The 15,488-nt window shown below is 65.1% G+C and overlaps 1 protein-coding gene across 1 annotated transcript; it reads right to left on the reverse strand.

The window, feature by feature from the left end:
* Nucleotides 1-681: 681 nt before the first annotated feature.
* Nucleotides 682-12,207, reverse strand: LOC130592535 (mitogen-activated protein kinase kinase kinase 11-like; the record flags this gene model as incomplete). The annotated part of the gene is made up of 9 exons (XM_057396946.1): nucleotides 682-890; nucleotides 2,700-3,512; nucleotides 3,598-3,674; nucleotides 4,977-5,061; nucleotides 5,155-5,271; nucleotides 6,128-6,359; nucleotides 7,607-7,776; nucleotides 9,403-9,551; nucleotides 12,008-12,207. Coding segments are annotated over 9 exons (2,013 nt in total), but the record flags the coding sequence as incomplete, so codon positions are not given.
* Between the last annotated feature and the right edge of the window lie 3,281 nt (nucleotides 12,208-15,488).

The raw sequence follows: 15,488 nt of genomic DNA on the forward strand, positions 1-15,488 counted from the left end.
ATATGGGGAATATAAGGATATATGGAATATGGAAAGACATGGGGAATATAAGGATATGGGGTTATATGGGATATGGAGATATAGGGGATATGCAAAGGTATGGGGGGATATGGGGAGATATGGGGGGATATGGGGTTATGGGGACTTATGGGGGGTTATGGGGAGGTGTGGGGGGATATGGGGTTATGGGGATATAGGGGATATGGGGAGGTATGGGGGGATATGGGGTTATGGGGAGGTATGGGGGGATATGGGGTTATGGGGGGATATGGGGAGGTATGGGGGGATATGGGGTTATGGGGAGGTATGGGGGGATATGGGGTTATGGGGATACACGTGGGCTATGGGGGTTAAAGGGCCATGGGGGGGTTGGGGGCGGGGCCAAACACGGAGGCGGGGCCTGGGGGGGGGGGTGCGTTCAGGATTTTATTTGGCAACATTCGCCCCGCCCCCCGCGCTGTGACGTCATCGCCGGGGGGGGCGGGGCCGACCCCCCTCCAGTGTCTGCACAGCCCCTCCCCCCACGGAGGCGGGGCTTCCGGTTTGCCCTCCCCCCGAGGGGGCGGGGCTTCCTGCCGTAGATGGAATCCGCGCCCTGGCGGGGGCGGGACTTCCTGTAATGCCCTTTGAACGGACCAATGACGCGCCACGGTGGGCGGGGCTTCTTCGCTGTTCGTCCCGCCCCCCCCGGGTGGGCGGGTCTTGCTGCGTGCCGGCCGCTCATTGGTCGGTGAAGGGGTCCCGGGGGCGGGGCCGGGGGTCGCCGGGGGGCGGGGCCCGCCGGGGGCCGCTCACGAAGCTCCAGGGGTCGATGCGGGGCCGCAGGGGGGAGGGGCGGGGCCGCGCCCGGGGCGGGGCCAGCGGCGGGGGGGGGCGGGGCAGAGCCGGGCCTGGGGGAGGGGGGGGGGGGGGCAGGGTCAGAACTGCCCCATAGACCCCATAACTGCTGCATTGACCCCCAGAGCTGCCCCATGGACCCCATAACTGCTGCATTGACCCCCAAAACTGCCCCATAGACCCCATAACTGCTGCATTGACCCCCAGAGCTGCCCCATGGACCCCATAACTGCTGCATTGACCCCCAAAACTGCCCCATAGACCCCATAACTGCTGCATTGACCCCCAGAACTGCCCCATAGACCCCATAACTGCTGCACTGACCCCCAGAGCTGCCCCATAGACACCGTAACTACTGCATTGACCCCCAGAGCTGCCCCATAGAGCCCAGAACTGCCCCAAAGCCCCCATAACTGCTGCATTGACCCCCAGAACTGCCCCATAGACACCGTAACTACTGCATAGACCCCCAGAGCTGCCCCATAGAGGCCAGAACTGCCCCATAGAGCCCAGAACTTTCCCAGAGGCCAGAATTGCCCCATAGAGCCCATAACTGCAGCACAGACCCCCATAACCGCCCCATAGACCCCCCTAACTGCCCCATAGAGCCCATAACTGCCCCAGAGAACACAGAACTGCCCCATAGAGCCCATAACTGCTGCATAGGCCCCCATAACTGCCCTACAGACCCCCATAACTGCCCCACAGACCACAGAACTGCCCCATGGAACCCATAACTGCTGCATAGGCCCCCATAACTGCCCTACAGACCCCCATAACTGCCCCACAGACCACAGAACTGCCCCATGGAACACATAACTGCCCCATAGACACCGTAACTGCCCCATGGAATGCAGAACTGCCTCATAGACCCTCAGAACTGCCCCATAGAGACCAGAACTGCCCCATAGACCCCCAGAACTGCCCCATAGAGACCAGAACTGCCCCACAGACCATCATAACTGCCCCATGTAGCACCACAACTGTGCCATAGACCCTATAACTGCTCTAGAGACCTACAGAACTGCCCCATAGAGCCCATAACTACCCCACGGAACCCACAACTGCACCATAGACCCCCATAACTGCCCCACGGAACCCACAACTGCACCATAGACCCCCATAACTGCCCCATGGAACCCATAACCGCCCCATAGAGCCCATAACTCCCCATGGGATGCAGAACTGTGCCACACACCCCCATAACTGCCCCACAGAGCCCATAACTGCCCCATAGACCATCATAACTGCCACATGTAGCACCATAACTGCCCCACAGACCCCATAACTGCTCTATAGACCTGCATAACTGCCCCATAGACCACAGAACTGCCCCATAGAACCCATAACTGCCCCATAGACACTCAGAACTGCCCCACAGACCACAGAACTGCCCCATAGAACCCATAACTGCCCCATAGACACCCAGAACTGCCCCACAGACCACAGAACTGCCCCATAGACACCCAGAACTGCCCCACAGACCACAGAACTGCCCCATAGACACCCAGAACTGCCCCACAGTCCCCGTGAACTGCCCCATGGATCCCTGGACCTGCCCCATGGATCCCTAGACCTGCCCTATGGATCCCTGGACCTGCCCCACAGCGCTCAAGACCCCCCATCACTGCCCCACAGCCACTGCCCAGCGCCCTATAGCCCCCCCATGGGTGCCCCCCAGACCCCAAAGACTCAATAACTGCCCCAAATACCCCCTAACCACCCCACAGAGCCCCACAACCACCCCATAGCTGCCCCAGCCACCCCCACATCCACCCCACCGCGCCCCCCCAGGTCCTTCAGGAGCTCCCCATAGAGGCCCATGGGGTCACCCTGCAGCTGCCCCACATCCCCTCACTTACCCCATGGGGGGGACCCAGCGCCAGGGCCCAGCGCCGGCGGCTGCAGCTCGGGGGTCCCGGGGCTCCGCGCTCGGCTCAGTTCCGGGGTGCCGGGGGTCCGGGGGGTCCCTGGGGTCCGAGCTCCCCCTGGCTCAGGGCTCCCGGGACTCCAGTTCCAGTTCAGCTCCAGGGGCCTGGGGGTCCGGGCTCGGCCCCGCTCGGGGGTCCCAAGGCTCCGGACCTGGCTTGGGGAACCCAACTTGGGGGTCCCGGGGCTCCGGGCCGGGCTCGGGGACCCCAACTTGGGGGTCCCAGGGCTCTGGGCCAGGGTTGGGTCTGGGGACCCCAACTTGGGGGTCTCGGGGCTCCAGACCAGGGTTGGGTCTGGGGACCCCAACTTGGGGGTCCCGGGGCTCTGGGCCGGGCTCGGGGACCCCAACTTGGGGGTCCCGGGGCTCCGGGCTGGGCTCGGAGACCCCAACTTGGGGGTCCCGGGGCTCTGGGCCGGGCTTGGGGACCCCAACTTGGGGGTCCCGGGGCTCTGGGCCTGGCTCAGGTCTGGGGACCCCAACTTGGGGGTCCCGGGGCTCTGGGCCTGGCTCGGGTCTGGGGACCCCGGGGTCCGCGCCCGCCCCATCTCGGGGGTGCCGGGACCGCGGCGGTGCCAGTGCAGGAGGCCGGGGGACGGGGGGGGGCTGCGGGGGGGTTCAGGGGAGCCGAGCTCCCGGCCCAGCCCCAGGGACGCCAGCAGGGCCGAGCCCCGCAGCAGCGCCCGGCGAAGCAGCCGTGGGGTCCCCCCCCGCTCCCCGCGTCCTTCCTCGGGTTCGGCCTCTCCTATAGGACACGGGGGGGGGGGTCAATGGGGATGGGACCCCACAAACACCCCCCACAAACCCCCCCCCCAAACCCCGGGACTCACCATTGGGGGACGCGTCCCCGGGGCTGAGCTCGTCCGTGTCCTGGTACCAGGTGGCATCGTCTGGGCGCAGCCTCCGCCTGGGGGGGAGGAAATGGGGGGTCCGGGGGGGGGGCAAGGAGGGGAGGGGGTGGGACCCCTATGGGAGCCCCCCATGGGACCCCCCCCCATGGAGCTCCCATGGGACTCCACCATGGGAGCCCCCCTTGGGACACCCCCGTGGGAGCTCCCCTTGGAACCCCCCTTTGGACCCCCCAATTGGACCCCCCCACGGGACGCCCCCATGGGACCCCCTCTTGGGACCCCACAATGGGACACCCCCTAGGGATCCCCCACGGGACTCCATGGGAACTCCCCTTGGGACCCCCATTTGGCACCCCCCCTTGGAACCCCCCCCTTATGACCCCCCCCACGGGACCCCCCCTTGGGACCCCCCCCATGGGATTCCCCCACGAGACCCCCCCATGGGCCCCCCCCCTTATGACCGCCCCACAGGAGCCCCCCAATGGGACCTCCCCATGGGTCCGTCCCCCCCCCCCCAGGGAACTCCCATGGGACTCCACCATGGGAACTCCCCTTGGGACCCCCCCTTGGAACCCCCCCCATGGGATTCCCCCACGAGACCCCCCCATAGGACCCCCCCCCATTGGACTCCCCCACAGGACCCCCTCCTTATGACCCCCCCCTTGGGACCCTCCTCATGGGACCCCCCCACTGGACCCCCCCCACGGGATCCCCCCTTTATGACCCCCTCTAGGGACCCCCCCCCAATGGGAACCCCCCTTTTGACCCCCCCATGGGACACTCCCCCCCCCCCCTTGGAACATCCCCATCCCAGGGAAGGGAGGGGGCGGGACCCCTATGGGAGCCCCCCCATGGGACCCCCCTAGGGAGCCCCCATGGGACTCCACCATGGGAACTCCCCTTGGGACCCCCCCCTTGGAACCCCCCCCTTATGGGTCCCCCACAGGACCCCCCCCAAAGGGACCCCCTGCCCCGAGACCCCCCCATAGGACCCACCTCTTATAACCCCCCCCCAGGAGCCCCCCAATGGCACCCCCTTTTGGCACCCCCCTCCATGGGACCCCCCCGCAGGGAACTCCCGTGGGACTCCACCATGGGAGCCCCCCTTGGGAGACCCCCACGGGACCCCCTCTTGGGACCCCCCCCATAGGATTCCCCCACGAGATCCCCCCACAGGAGCCCCCCAATAGGGTCCCCCCCCCACGGGACGCCCCCTTGGGACCCCCCCTTGTGACCCCCCCCCCACAGGAGCCCCCCCAATGGCACCCCCTTTTGGCACCCCCCTCCATGGGCCCCCCCCCCCATTGGGCCCCCCCCATAGGACCCTCCCCCCCCATGGGCCCCCCCTTTGCACCCACCTGCCATTGGGGGCGCTGCCCCTCCCCCCGCGCCGCTCGCCCCCCCCGAGCCCCCTCGGTGCCTCCTCCTCCTCCTCCGGCTCCACTATGGGGCAGAGATAGGGGGGGGGTGTGACGTCACTTCACCCGCTGTGACGTCACTTCACCCACGCCCCACCGCGGCGATGACGTCACTCACGCTGGATGGCGCGCAGGCGGGGGAAGGGGGGGGATCCCCCCCCGGGCCCCTCCTGGGGGTCGCGGGTTCTGGGGTCCCCCCCCGGCGCTGCCTGAACCGTCAGACGGTGCTTGAAGTCTATGGGGGGGGGCAAAGGGGGTCAGAGGGACCCCAACCCCCCCCCCGCCCCCCCAGACCCCCACTGACCCCCAACCCCCCCCCCCAAACCCCCCGGCACCCCAAAGCCACTTTGCCCCCCCCAACATCTCCCCTTAACACCCCCCCCCCAAACTCCTTCCCTTCCAGGAGCCCTGAAAGCCCCCAGTCCCCCAAATGCGCTGGACCCCCCCAGCTGCCCCATAGCCCCCCATAGCCGCTGCACCCCCATAGCCCCCCATAGCCGCTGCACCCCTATTCCCCCCATAGCCCCCCAAAAACCCCTGCACCCCTATTCCCCCCATAGCCCCACATAGCCCCTACATCCCCATTGCCCCCCATAGCCCCCCATAGCCGCTGCACCCCCATAGGCCCCCCAAAGCCCCTGCACCCCCATTCCCCCATAGCCCCCCCAAAGCCCCTGCACCCCTATTCCCCCCATAGCCCCACATAGCCCCTACATCCCCATTGCCCCCCATAGCCCCCCAGAGCCCCTGCACCCCCATAGCCCCCCCAAAGCCCCTGCCCCCCTATTCCCCCCATACCCCCCCAAGCCCCTGCCCCCCATCGCCCCCCCATTCCCCCCAAAGCCCCTGCCCCCCTATTCCCCCCATACCCCCCCAAGCCCCTGCCCTCCATCGCCCCCCGATTCCCCCCAAAGCCCCTGCACCCCCATTCTCCCCAAAGCCCCTGCATCCCCATTGCCCCCCATAGCCCCCCAAAGCCCCTGCACCCCTATTCCCCCCAAAGCCCCTGCACCCCCATAGCCCCCCAATTCCCCCCATAGCCCCTGCCCCCCTATTCCCCCCCCAGCCCCCCATTCCCCCCCATTCCATACCCTGGGGCATGCCGATGTGGTCCGCGGGCCGCCGGGGTCTCCGGAATTGGGGTCTCCGTCTCTTGGCGGTGGGGGGGGCGCGGGGGGGACCCCTGAGCATGAGGCTGAGCTCCCGCTCCAGCACCTCGAGCTCCCGGCGGGCGAGCTCGGCCTCCCGCTGCCGGAGCAGCTCGGCCTGGCAGCGCTGGGCACGGGAGGTCCGGGCCACGGCCTCCTCCCGGCTGCGAAGCTCCTGCAGGGAGAGGGAGATGCGGTGGGGTGGGACGTGGGGTGTGGGGTGTGGGGGTGGGGGGTGGGATATGGGGTGTGGGGTGTGGGGAATGGGGGGTGTGGGGTGTGGGATGTGGGGTGTGGGACATGGGGTATGGGGTGTGGGGTGTGGGACATGGGGTGTGGGGTGTGGGATATGGGGTGTGGGATATGGGGTATGGGGTGGGGGGGGTGGGGTGTGGGATATGGGGTGTGGGGAATGGGGTGTGGGGTGTGGGACATGGGGGTGTGGGGTGTGGGACATGGGGTATGGGGTGTGGGGTGTGGGGTGTGGGATATGGGATATGGGGTGTGGGGTGTGGGACATGGGGGGTGTGGGGTGTGGGGTGTGCAGTATGGGGTATAGGGTGTGGGGTATGGGGTGTGGGGTGTGGGACATGGGGTATGGGGTGTGGGGTGTGGGGAATGGAAGGGGGGGGTGTGGGGTATGGGGTGTGGGGAATGGGATATGGGGTGTGGGGTGTGGGGGGTGGGATATGGGGTGTGGGATATGGGGTGTGGGGTGTGGGACATGGGGTATGGGGTGTGGGGTATGGGGAATGGAAGGGGGGGGGTGTGGGGTATGGGGTGTGGGGAATGGGATATGGGGTGTGGGGTATGGGGTGTGGGGAATGGGGGGTGTGGGGTGGGGGATATGGGGTGTGGGGAATGGGATATGGGGTGCGGGGTATGGGGTGTGGGGTGGGGGGGGGTGGGGTGGGGGGTATGGGGTGTGGGGTGTGGGAGACGGGGTATGGGGTGTGGGGTGTGGGGTATGGGATACGGGACACGGGATATGGGGTATGGGATATGGGGTATGAGATATGGGATAAAAGATATGGGGTATGAGATATGGGATAAAAGATATGGGGTATGGGATATAGGATGTGGGGAATGAGGTATGGTACATGAGCTAAGGGGTATGGGATATGGGATGTGGGTTAAGGTGTGTGGGACATGGGGCACTGGACACGGGATATGGGGTACGACAGCGCTGAGCACACGAGGCACCACTACTGCCTCCCCCCGGCTGCTCAGCTCCCGTGTGGCACCTGGGATGTGGGACATGGCCATGGGGGCACATGGGGACACCCCCATTGCATCAGCAGTGCCAGGCCCCTCCTGGGGGGGCACTTGGGGGTCCCTGCATGTTCTTGGGGTGCCCTGAGGGGCGCAGCAATGTGGGGAGGGGATGGGGGGGGTCCCGGGTCCGTGTTTTGGGGCCGGCACCTTCTCCCTGGCTCGCAGCTCCCCGAAGAGCCCCTGGATCTCCCGGCGCCAGCTCTCCTGCAGCGAGTGGAAGGACTCGGGGGGCCCCAGGCCCCCCGGCTGCAGCGCCGAGAGCCGCCGCAAGATGGAGCCAAAGCCCGGCCGCCGGTGGGGGTCCTGCTCCCAGCACGCTGCGGTGGGGAGGGGGGAAGTGGGGTGGGGGGGGGTTAGAGGGGACCCACAGCCCCCCCCCCCCCCCCCCCCCCCATGGCACCCAGCCCCATGGCACCCAGGGATGCCCAGCCCCCCACCCCATCCATCAGGGCATCCCAATACCCGTGGCCCTCCCCCCCCCCCCCAATGCCATCACCCCCCCCATAACCCAGCACCCCTCAGTCACCCCCAGCACCCCAAACCCCCCCCTTACCCAGCCCCCCTCATTCACCCCAGCACCCCAAACCACCCCCATAACCCAGTGCCCCTCATTCACCCCCAGCACCCCAAAACCCCCCCATAACCCAGCCCCCCTCATTCATCCCCAGCACCCCAACCCCCCCGCCCCATAACCTAGCACCCCAAACCCACCCCCACCACCCTACCCCAGCACCCCAAACCCCCAAACCCCATAACCCAGCACCCCTCATTCACCCCCAGCACCCCAAGGCCCCTGCCCCTCATTGACCCCCAGCACCCCAAAACCCCCTCCCCCATAACCCAGCGCCCCTCATTCAACCCCAGCACCCCAAAACCCCCTCCCCCATAACCCAGCCCCCCTCATTGACCCCCAGCACCCTAACCCAGCACCCCAATCCCCACAACCCCATAACCCAGCGCCCGTCATTCACCCCCAGCACCCTAACCCAGCACCCCAACCCCCCATAACCCAGCACCCCTCATTCACCCCCAGCACCCCAAACCCCCCCCATAACCCAGCCCCCTTCATTCACCCCCAGCACCCCAAACCCCCCCCATAACCCAGCCCCCCTCATTCACCCCCAGCACCCCAAACCCCCCCCATAACCCAGCCCCCCTCATTCACCCCCAGCACCCCAACCCCATAACCCAGCCCCCCTCATTCACCCCCAGCACCCCAACCCCATAACCCAGCGCCCCTCATTCACCCCCAGCACCCCAACCCCATAACCCAGCCCCCTCATTCACCCCCAGCACCCCAACCCCATAACCCAGCGCCCCTCATTCACCCCCAGCACCACAACCCCATAACCCAGCCCCCCTCATTCACCCCCAGCACCCCAACCCCATAACCCAGCGCCCCTCATTCACCCCCCAGCACCCCAAACACCCCCCAGCACCCTAACCCAGCACCCCAAATCCCCCCACCCCATAACCCAGCGCCCCTCATTCACCCCCAGCACCCCAACCCCATAACCCAGCGCCCCTCATTGCCCCCCAGCACCCCAACCCCATAACCCAGTGCCCTTCATTGACCCCCAGCACCCCAAACCCCCCACATAACCCAGCGCCCCTCATTCACCCCCAGCACCCCAAACCCCCCCATAACCCAGCCCCCCTCATTCACCCCCAGCACCCCAACCCCATAACCCAGCACCCCTCATTGACCCCCAGCACCCCAACCCCATAACCCAGTGCCCTTCATTGACCCCCAGCACCCCAAACCCCCCACATAACCCAGTGCCCCTCATTCACCCCCAGCACCCTAACCCAGCACCCCAACCCCCCCAACCCCATAACCCAGCCCCCTTCATTCACCCCCAGCACCCCAAACCCCCCCACCCCATAACCCAGCCCCCCTCATTGACCCCCAGCACCCCAAACCCCCCCCCCCAAGCACCAACCTGCCATGAGCTGGGCGAGGGGCTGTGGGCACGTGGTCGGGATGGGCAGCGTGAGCTTGTTCACGGCCACCCCATAGGCCACGGCCAGGGCGTCGATGCCTCGGTACGGGACCTCCCCGGTGAGCAGCTCCCATAGCAGCACCCCATAGCTGGGGGGAAAAGGGGGGGTGAGCGCCCCATAACCACATCCCCCCCCCCCCCCACACAGAACAGGCACCCAAGCTCTTAGGTTCTACTTTGGTTGGTGTCCGGGTGCCCCATAACCACCCCAAAACGGGGACCCAAGCATTTGGTGGCCCCATAACTCCCACCCATGGACCCTGCTATGCCGAGGCTCTGCCCCGTCCCCAAAGTCCCCCATCCCATGGGGCACACTGGGGCTCCCCATCGCCCCCCACCCCATGGGCTCCCATCACCCCTCATCCCATGGGGCACACTAAGGGCACTCAGCACCCCCCCAGCACCCCATCCCATGGTGAACCCCATGGGCACACAGCCCCCCTCATCGCCCCCATCCTATGGGTCACACTAGGGGAACCCAGCAGCCCCATCACCCCCCACTCCATGGGCACCCCATGGGCTCCCATCACCCCCCATCCCATGGGGCACACTAGGGGCACTCAGCACCCCCCCAGCACCCCATCCCATGGTGCACCCCATGGGCTCCCATCACTCCCCATCACATGGGTCACACTAGGGCTCCCCATCACCCCCACCCCATGGGTCACACTAGGGCTCCCCATCACCCCCCCATCCCATGGGTCACAGTAGGGCTCCCCATCACCTCCACCCCATGAATCACCCCATGGGCTCCCATCACCCCCCACCCCATGGTCACCCCACGTTCTCCCATCACCCCCACCCCACAGATCACCCCATGGGCCCCCATCACCCCCACCCCATGATCACCCCACGTTCTCCCATCACCCCACGTTCCCCCATCACCCCACGTTCCCCCATCACCCCATGGGTCCCCATCACCCCACGTTCCCCCATCACCCCACGTTCCCCCATCACCCCACGGGCCCACATCACCCCACGTTCTCCCATCACCCCATGGGCCCCCATCACCCCATGGGTCCCCATCACCCCACATTCTCCCATCACCCCACGTTCTCCCATCACCCCACGTTCCCCCATCACCCCACGTTCTCCCATCACCCCATGGGTCCCCATCACCCCACGTTCCCCCATCACCCCATGGATCACCCCACGTTCCCCCATCACCCCACGTTCTCCCATCACCCCACGTTCTCCCATCACCCCACGTTCCCCCATCACCCCATGGGTCCCCATCACCCCATGTTCCCCCATCACCCCACGTTCCCCCATCACCCCATGGGTTCCCTTAACGCCACGTTCTCCCCTCACCCCACGTTCCCCCATCACCCCATGGGTCCCCATCACCCCACGTTCTCCCATCACCCCACGTTCCCCCATCACCCCATGGGTCCCCATCACCCCACGTTCTCCCATCACCCCACGTTCCCCCATCACCCCACGTTCCCCCATCACCCCACGTTCCCCCATCACCCCACGGTCCCCCATCACCCCATGGGTCCCCATCACCCCACGTTCTCCCATCACCCCACGTTCCCCCATCACCCCACGTTCTCCCATCACCCCACGTTCCCCCATCACCCCACGTTCTCCCATCACCCCATGGGTCCCCATCACCCCACGTTCCCCCATCACCCCATGGATCACCCCACGTTCCCCCATCACCCCACGTTCTCCCATCACCCCACGTTCTCCCATCACCCCACGTTCCCCCATCACCCCATGGGTCCCCATCACCCCATGTTCCCCCATCACCCCACGTTCCCCCATCACCCCATGGGTCCCCCTCACCCCACGTTCCCCCATCACCCCACGTTCCCCCATCACCCCATGGGTCCCCATCACCCCACGTTCTCCCATCACCCCACGTTCCCCCATCACCCCATGGGTCCCCATCACCCCACGTTCTCCCATCACCCCACGTTCCCCCATCACCCCACGTTCCCCCATCACCCCACGGGCCCACATCACCCCACGTTCCCCCATCACCCCACGTTCCCCCATCACCCCACGTTCCCCCATCACCCCATGGGTCCCCATCACCCCATGGGTCCCCATCACCCCACGTTCTCCCATCACCCCACGTTCTCCCATCACCCCATGGGCCCCCATCACCCCATGGGTCCCCATCACCCCACGGTCCCCCATCACCCCACGTTCCCCCATCACCCCACGTTCTCCCATCACCCCACGTTCTCCCATCACCCCACGTTCCCCCATCACCCCATGGGTCCCCATCACCCCACGTTCCCCCATCACCCCACGTTCCCCCATCACCCCACCTTCTCCCATCACCCCACGTTCCCCCATCACCCCACGTTCCCCCATCACCCCACGTTCCCCCATCACCCCACGTTCCCCCATCACCCCATGGGTCCCCATCACCCCACGTTCTCCCATCACCCCACGGGCCCCCATCACCCCACATTCTCCCATCACCCCACGTTCCCCCATCACCCCACGGGTCCCCATCACCCCACGTTCCCCCATCACCCCACGTTCCCCCATCACCCCACGGATGAGCCCAGGGCCCCCCCCGCAGCACCTCCAGACGTCGCTGCCCTTGGAGAAGGTGGAGGCCCGGATGACCTCCGGCGCCATCCAGGGGTAGGTCCCGGCCGCGCTCATCTTGGTCGTGCGCTGCCACTCGCGGGCCAGCCCCAGGTCCGTGATCTTCAGCGTCTTCCCGCTCACGTCGTCCCCGTCCAGCGGCTGCGCCAGGAGCACTGCGGGAGCGGAGCGGGATGGGAGCGGGGATGGGGACGGGAACGGGGACGGGAGAGGGAACGGGAAAGGGAAAAGGGAAGGGGAAAAGGGAAGGGGAAAAGGGAAGGGGAAAAGGGAAGGGGAAAAGGGAAGGGGAAAAGGGAAGGGGAAAAGGGAAGGGGAAAAGGGAAGGGGAAAAGGGAAGGGGAAAAGGGAAGGGGAAAAGGGAAGGGGAAAAGGGAAGGGGAAAAGGGAAGGGGAAAAGGGAAGGGGAAAGGGAACGGGAAAAGGGAAGGGGAAAAGGGAAGGGGAAAAGGGAAGGGGAAAAGGGAAGGGGAAAAGGGAAGGGGAAAAGGGAAGGGGAAAAGGGAAGGGGAAAAGGGAAGGGGAAAAGGGAAGGGGAAAAGGGAAGGGGAAAAGGGAAGGGGAATGGGAACAGGAAAGGGAACGGGAGTGGGAACGGGAACAGAACAGGAGCGGGAAAGGGAACGGGAAAAGGGAAAGGGAATGGGAATGGGAAAAGGGAACGGGAACGAGGAAGGGAACGGGAAATGGAGCAGGAAAAGGGATCGGAAAAGGGAAAGGGAACGGGAAAGGGAACAGGAACGGGAAAGGGAATGGGAAAGGGAAACAGAAAGGGAATGGGAAAGGGAACGGGAAAGGGAAACAGAAAGGGAACGGGAAAAGGGAACGGGAAAAGGGAACGGGAAAAGGGAACGGGAAAAGGGAACGGGAAAAGGGAACGGGAAAAGGGAACGGGAAAAGGGAACGGGAAAAGGGAACGGGAAAAGGGAAAAGGGACAGGAAAGGGAACGGGATCGGGAAAGGGAACGGGAACAGAACGGGAGCGGGAAAGGGAACGGGAAAGGGAACGGGAAAAGGGAACGGGAAAAGGGAACGGGAAAAGGGAACGGGAAAAGGGAACGGGAATGGGAAAAGGGAACGGGAACGAGGAAGGGAACGGGAAATGGAGCGGGAAAAGGGATCGGGAAAGGGAACGGGAAAGGGAACGGGAAAGGGAAGGGGAAAGGGAACGGGAAAAGGGAACGGGAAAAGGGAACGGGAAAAGGGAACGGGAAAGGGAACGGGAAAAGGGAATGGGAAAGGGACCAGGAATGGGAACGGGAACAGGAATGGTCACAGCCCCGCAAGGGCCCCAGGGACCCCCAGCCCCGAGGGCTGCCCCCGGCACTGAGCACCCCGCGGTGCCCCCATCACCCCCCCATGGCACAGGAGCCAGCGGCACCCCGTGACCCCAGCACCCATGGGTACCCACTGCCCCCAGCACCCAGTGATGCCCCATTACCCCATGACCGCCAGCACCCATGGGTACCCATTGCCCCCAGCACCCACAGTACCCAGTGATGCCCCATTGCCCCAGTGGGTGCCCCGTGGTCCCCAGCACCCATGGGTACCCATTGTCCCCGAACTCCCCCAGTACCCAGTGATGCCCCATTGCTCCAATGGGTGCCCCGTGGTCCCCAGCACCCACGGGTACCCATTCCCTCCAGCACCCAGCGATGCCCCATTACCCCATGACCGCCAGCACCCATGGGTACCCATTGCCCCCATAGGTGCCCCAGCACCCAGCGATGCCCCATTACCCCATGACCACCAGCAGCCATGGGTACCCATTGCCTCCATGGGTGCCCCAGCACCCAGCAATGCCCCATTACCCCAATGGGTGCCCCATGTCCCCAAGCACCCATGGGTACCCAATGCCCCCAGAAGCCAGGGATGCCCCATGACCCCCAGCACCCATGGGCACCCATTGCCCCCACAACTGCCCCAGCACACAGCGATGCCCCATTACCCCAATGGGTGCCCCGTGACCCCAGCACCCACAGGTACCCCTTGCCCCCAGCACCCAGGGATGCCTCATTACCCCAATGGGTGCCCAGTGTCCCCCAGCACCCATGGGTACCCATTGCCCCCATCACCCCCATTACCACCATCACCCCCATGGGTACCCATTGACCCCATCACCCCCATGAGTACCCATTACCCCAATGGGTCCTACTCACCCCTGTTGTTCCCATCACCCCTATTGCTCCGCATGACACCAATGGGTACCCATTGCCCCCATCACCCCCATTGCCCCCCATCACCCCCATGGGTACCCATTACCCCAATAGGTCCCATTCACCCCTATTGGTCCCCATCATCTCTATTGATCCCCATTACACCAATAGATACCCATTGCCCCCATCAACCCCATCACCCCCATTGCCCCATCACCCCCATTTCTCCCCATCACCCTTATGAGTACCCATGACTCCAATGGGTCCCATTCACCCCCATTGTCCCCATCACCTCCACTTCCCACCATCAACCCCCTTGCCCCCATCACCGCCATTTCCCCCATCACCCCCATTTCCCATCACCCACATTGCCCCATTTCCTCCATCACCCTCATCTCCATCACCCCCGTTGCCCCATCTCCAACATCACCCCATTTCTCCCCCATCACCCCCATAGCCCCATCTCCCACATTTCCCATCATCCTCCTTTCTCCTCCCATTTCCCCCATCATCCCCATTACCCCTTCTCCCCCATCACCCCCATTTCCCCATTCCCCCATCACCCCCATTTCCCATCACCCCCATTTCCCCATCACCCCTATTCCCTCATCACCCCCATTTCCCCATAACTCCATTTCTCCCCCATCACTCCCATTTTCCATTACCCCCATTCCCCCATCACCCCCATTTCCCATCACCCCCATTCCCCCATTTCCCATCACCTCCATTCCCCCATCACCCCCATTTCCCCCATCACCCCTATTTCCCCCATCACCCCATTTCCCCCATCACCCCCATTTCTCCATCACCCCCATTGCCCCATCTCCCCCATTTCTCCCCCATCACCCCCATTTCTCCATCACCCCCATTGCCCCATCTCCCCCATTTCTCCCCCATCACCCCCATTTCCCATCACCCCCATTTCTCCTCCCATTTCCCCCATCATCCCCATTACCCCTTCTCCCCATCACCATTTCTCCCCCATCACCCCCATTTCCCATCACCCCTATTTCCCCCATAACCCCATTTCTCCCCCATCACTCCCATTTTCCATTACCCCCATTCCCCCCCCACCACCCCCATTCCCCTTTTTCCCATCACCTCCTTTCCCCCATCACCCCCATTTCCCCCCATCACCCCCATTCCCCATCACCCCTATTTCCCCCATCACCCCCATTTCCCATCACCCCCATTGCCTCATCACCCCCATTTCCCATCACCCCCATTTCTACCCCCATCTCCCCCATTTCTCCATCACCCCCATTGCCCCATCTCCCCCATTTCTCCCCCATCACCCCC

This window comes from Pezoporus wallicus, unplaced genomic scaffold, assembly GCF_028554395.1.
Source record: "Pezoporus wallicus isolate ANWC-B61680 ecotype Strahan unplaced genomic scaffold, APGP_CSIRO_Pwel_v1 contig_14015, whole genome shotgun sequence".
Lineage (NCBI taxonomy): Eukaryota > Metazoa > Chordata > Aves > Psittaciformes > Psittacidae > Pezoporus > Pezoporus wallicus.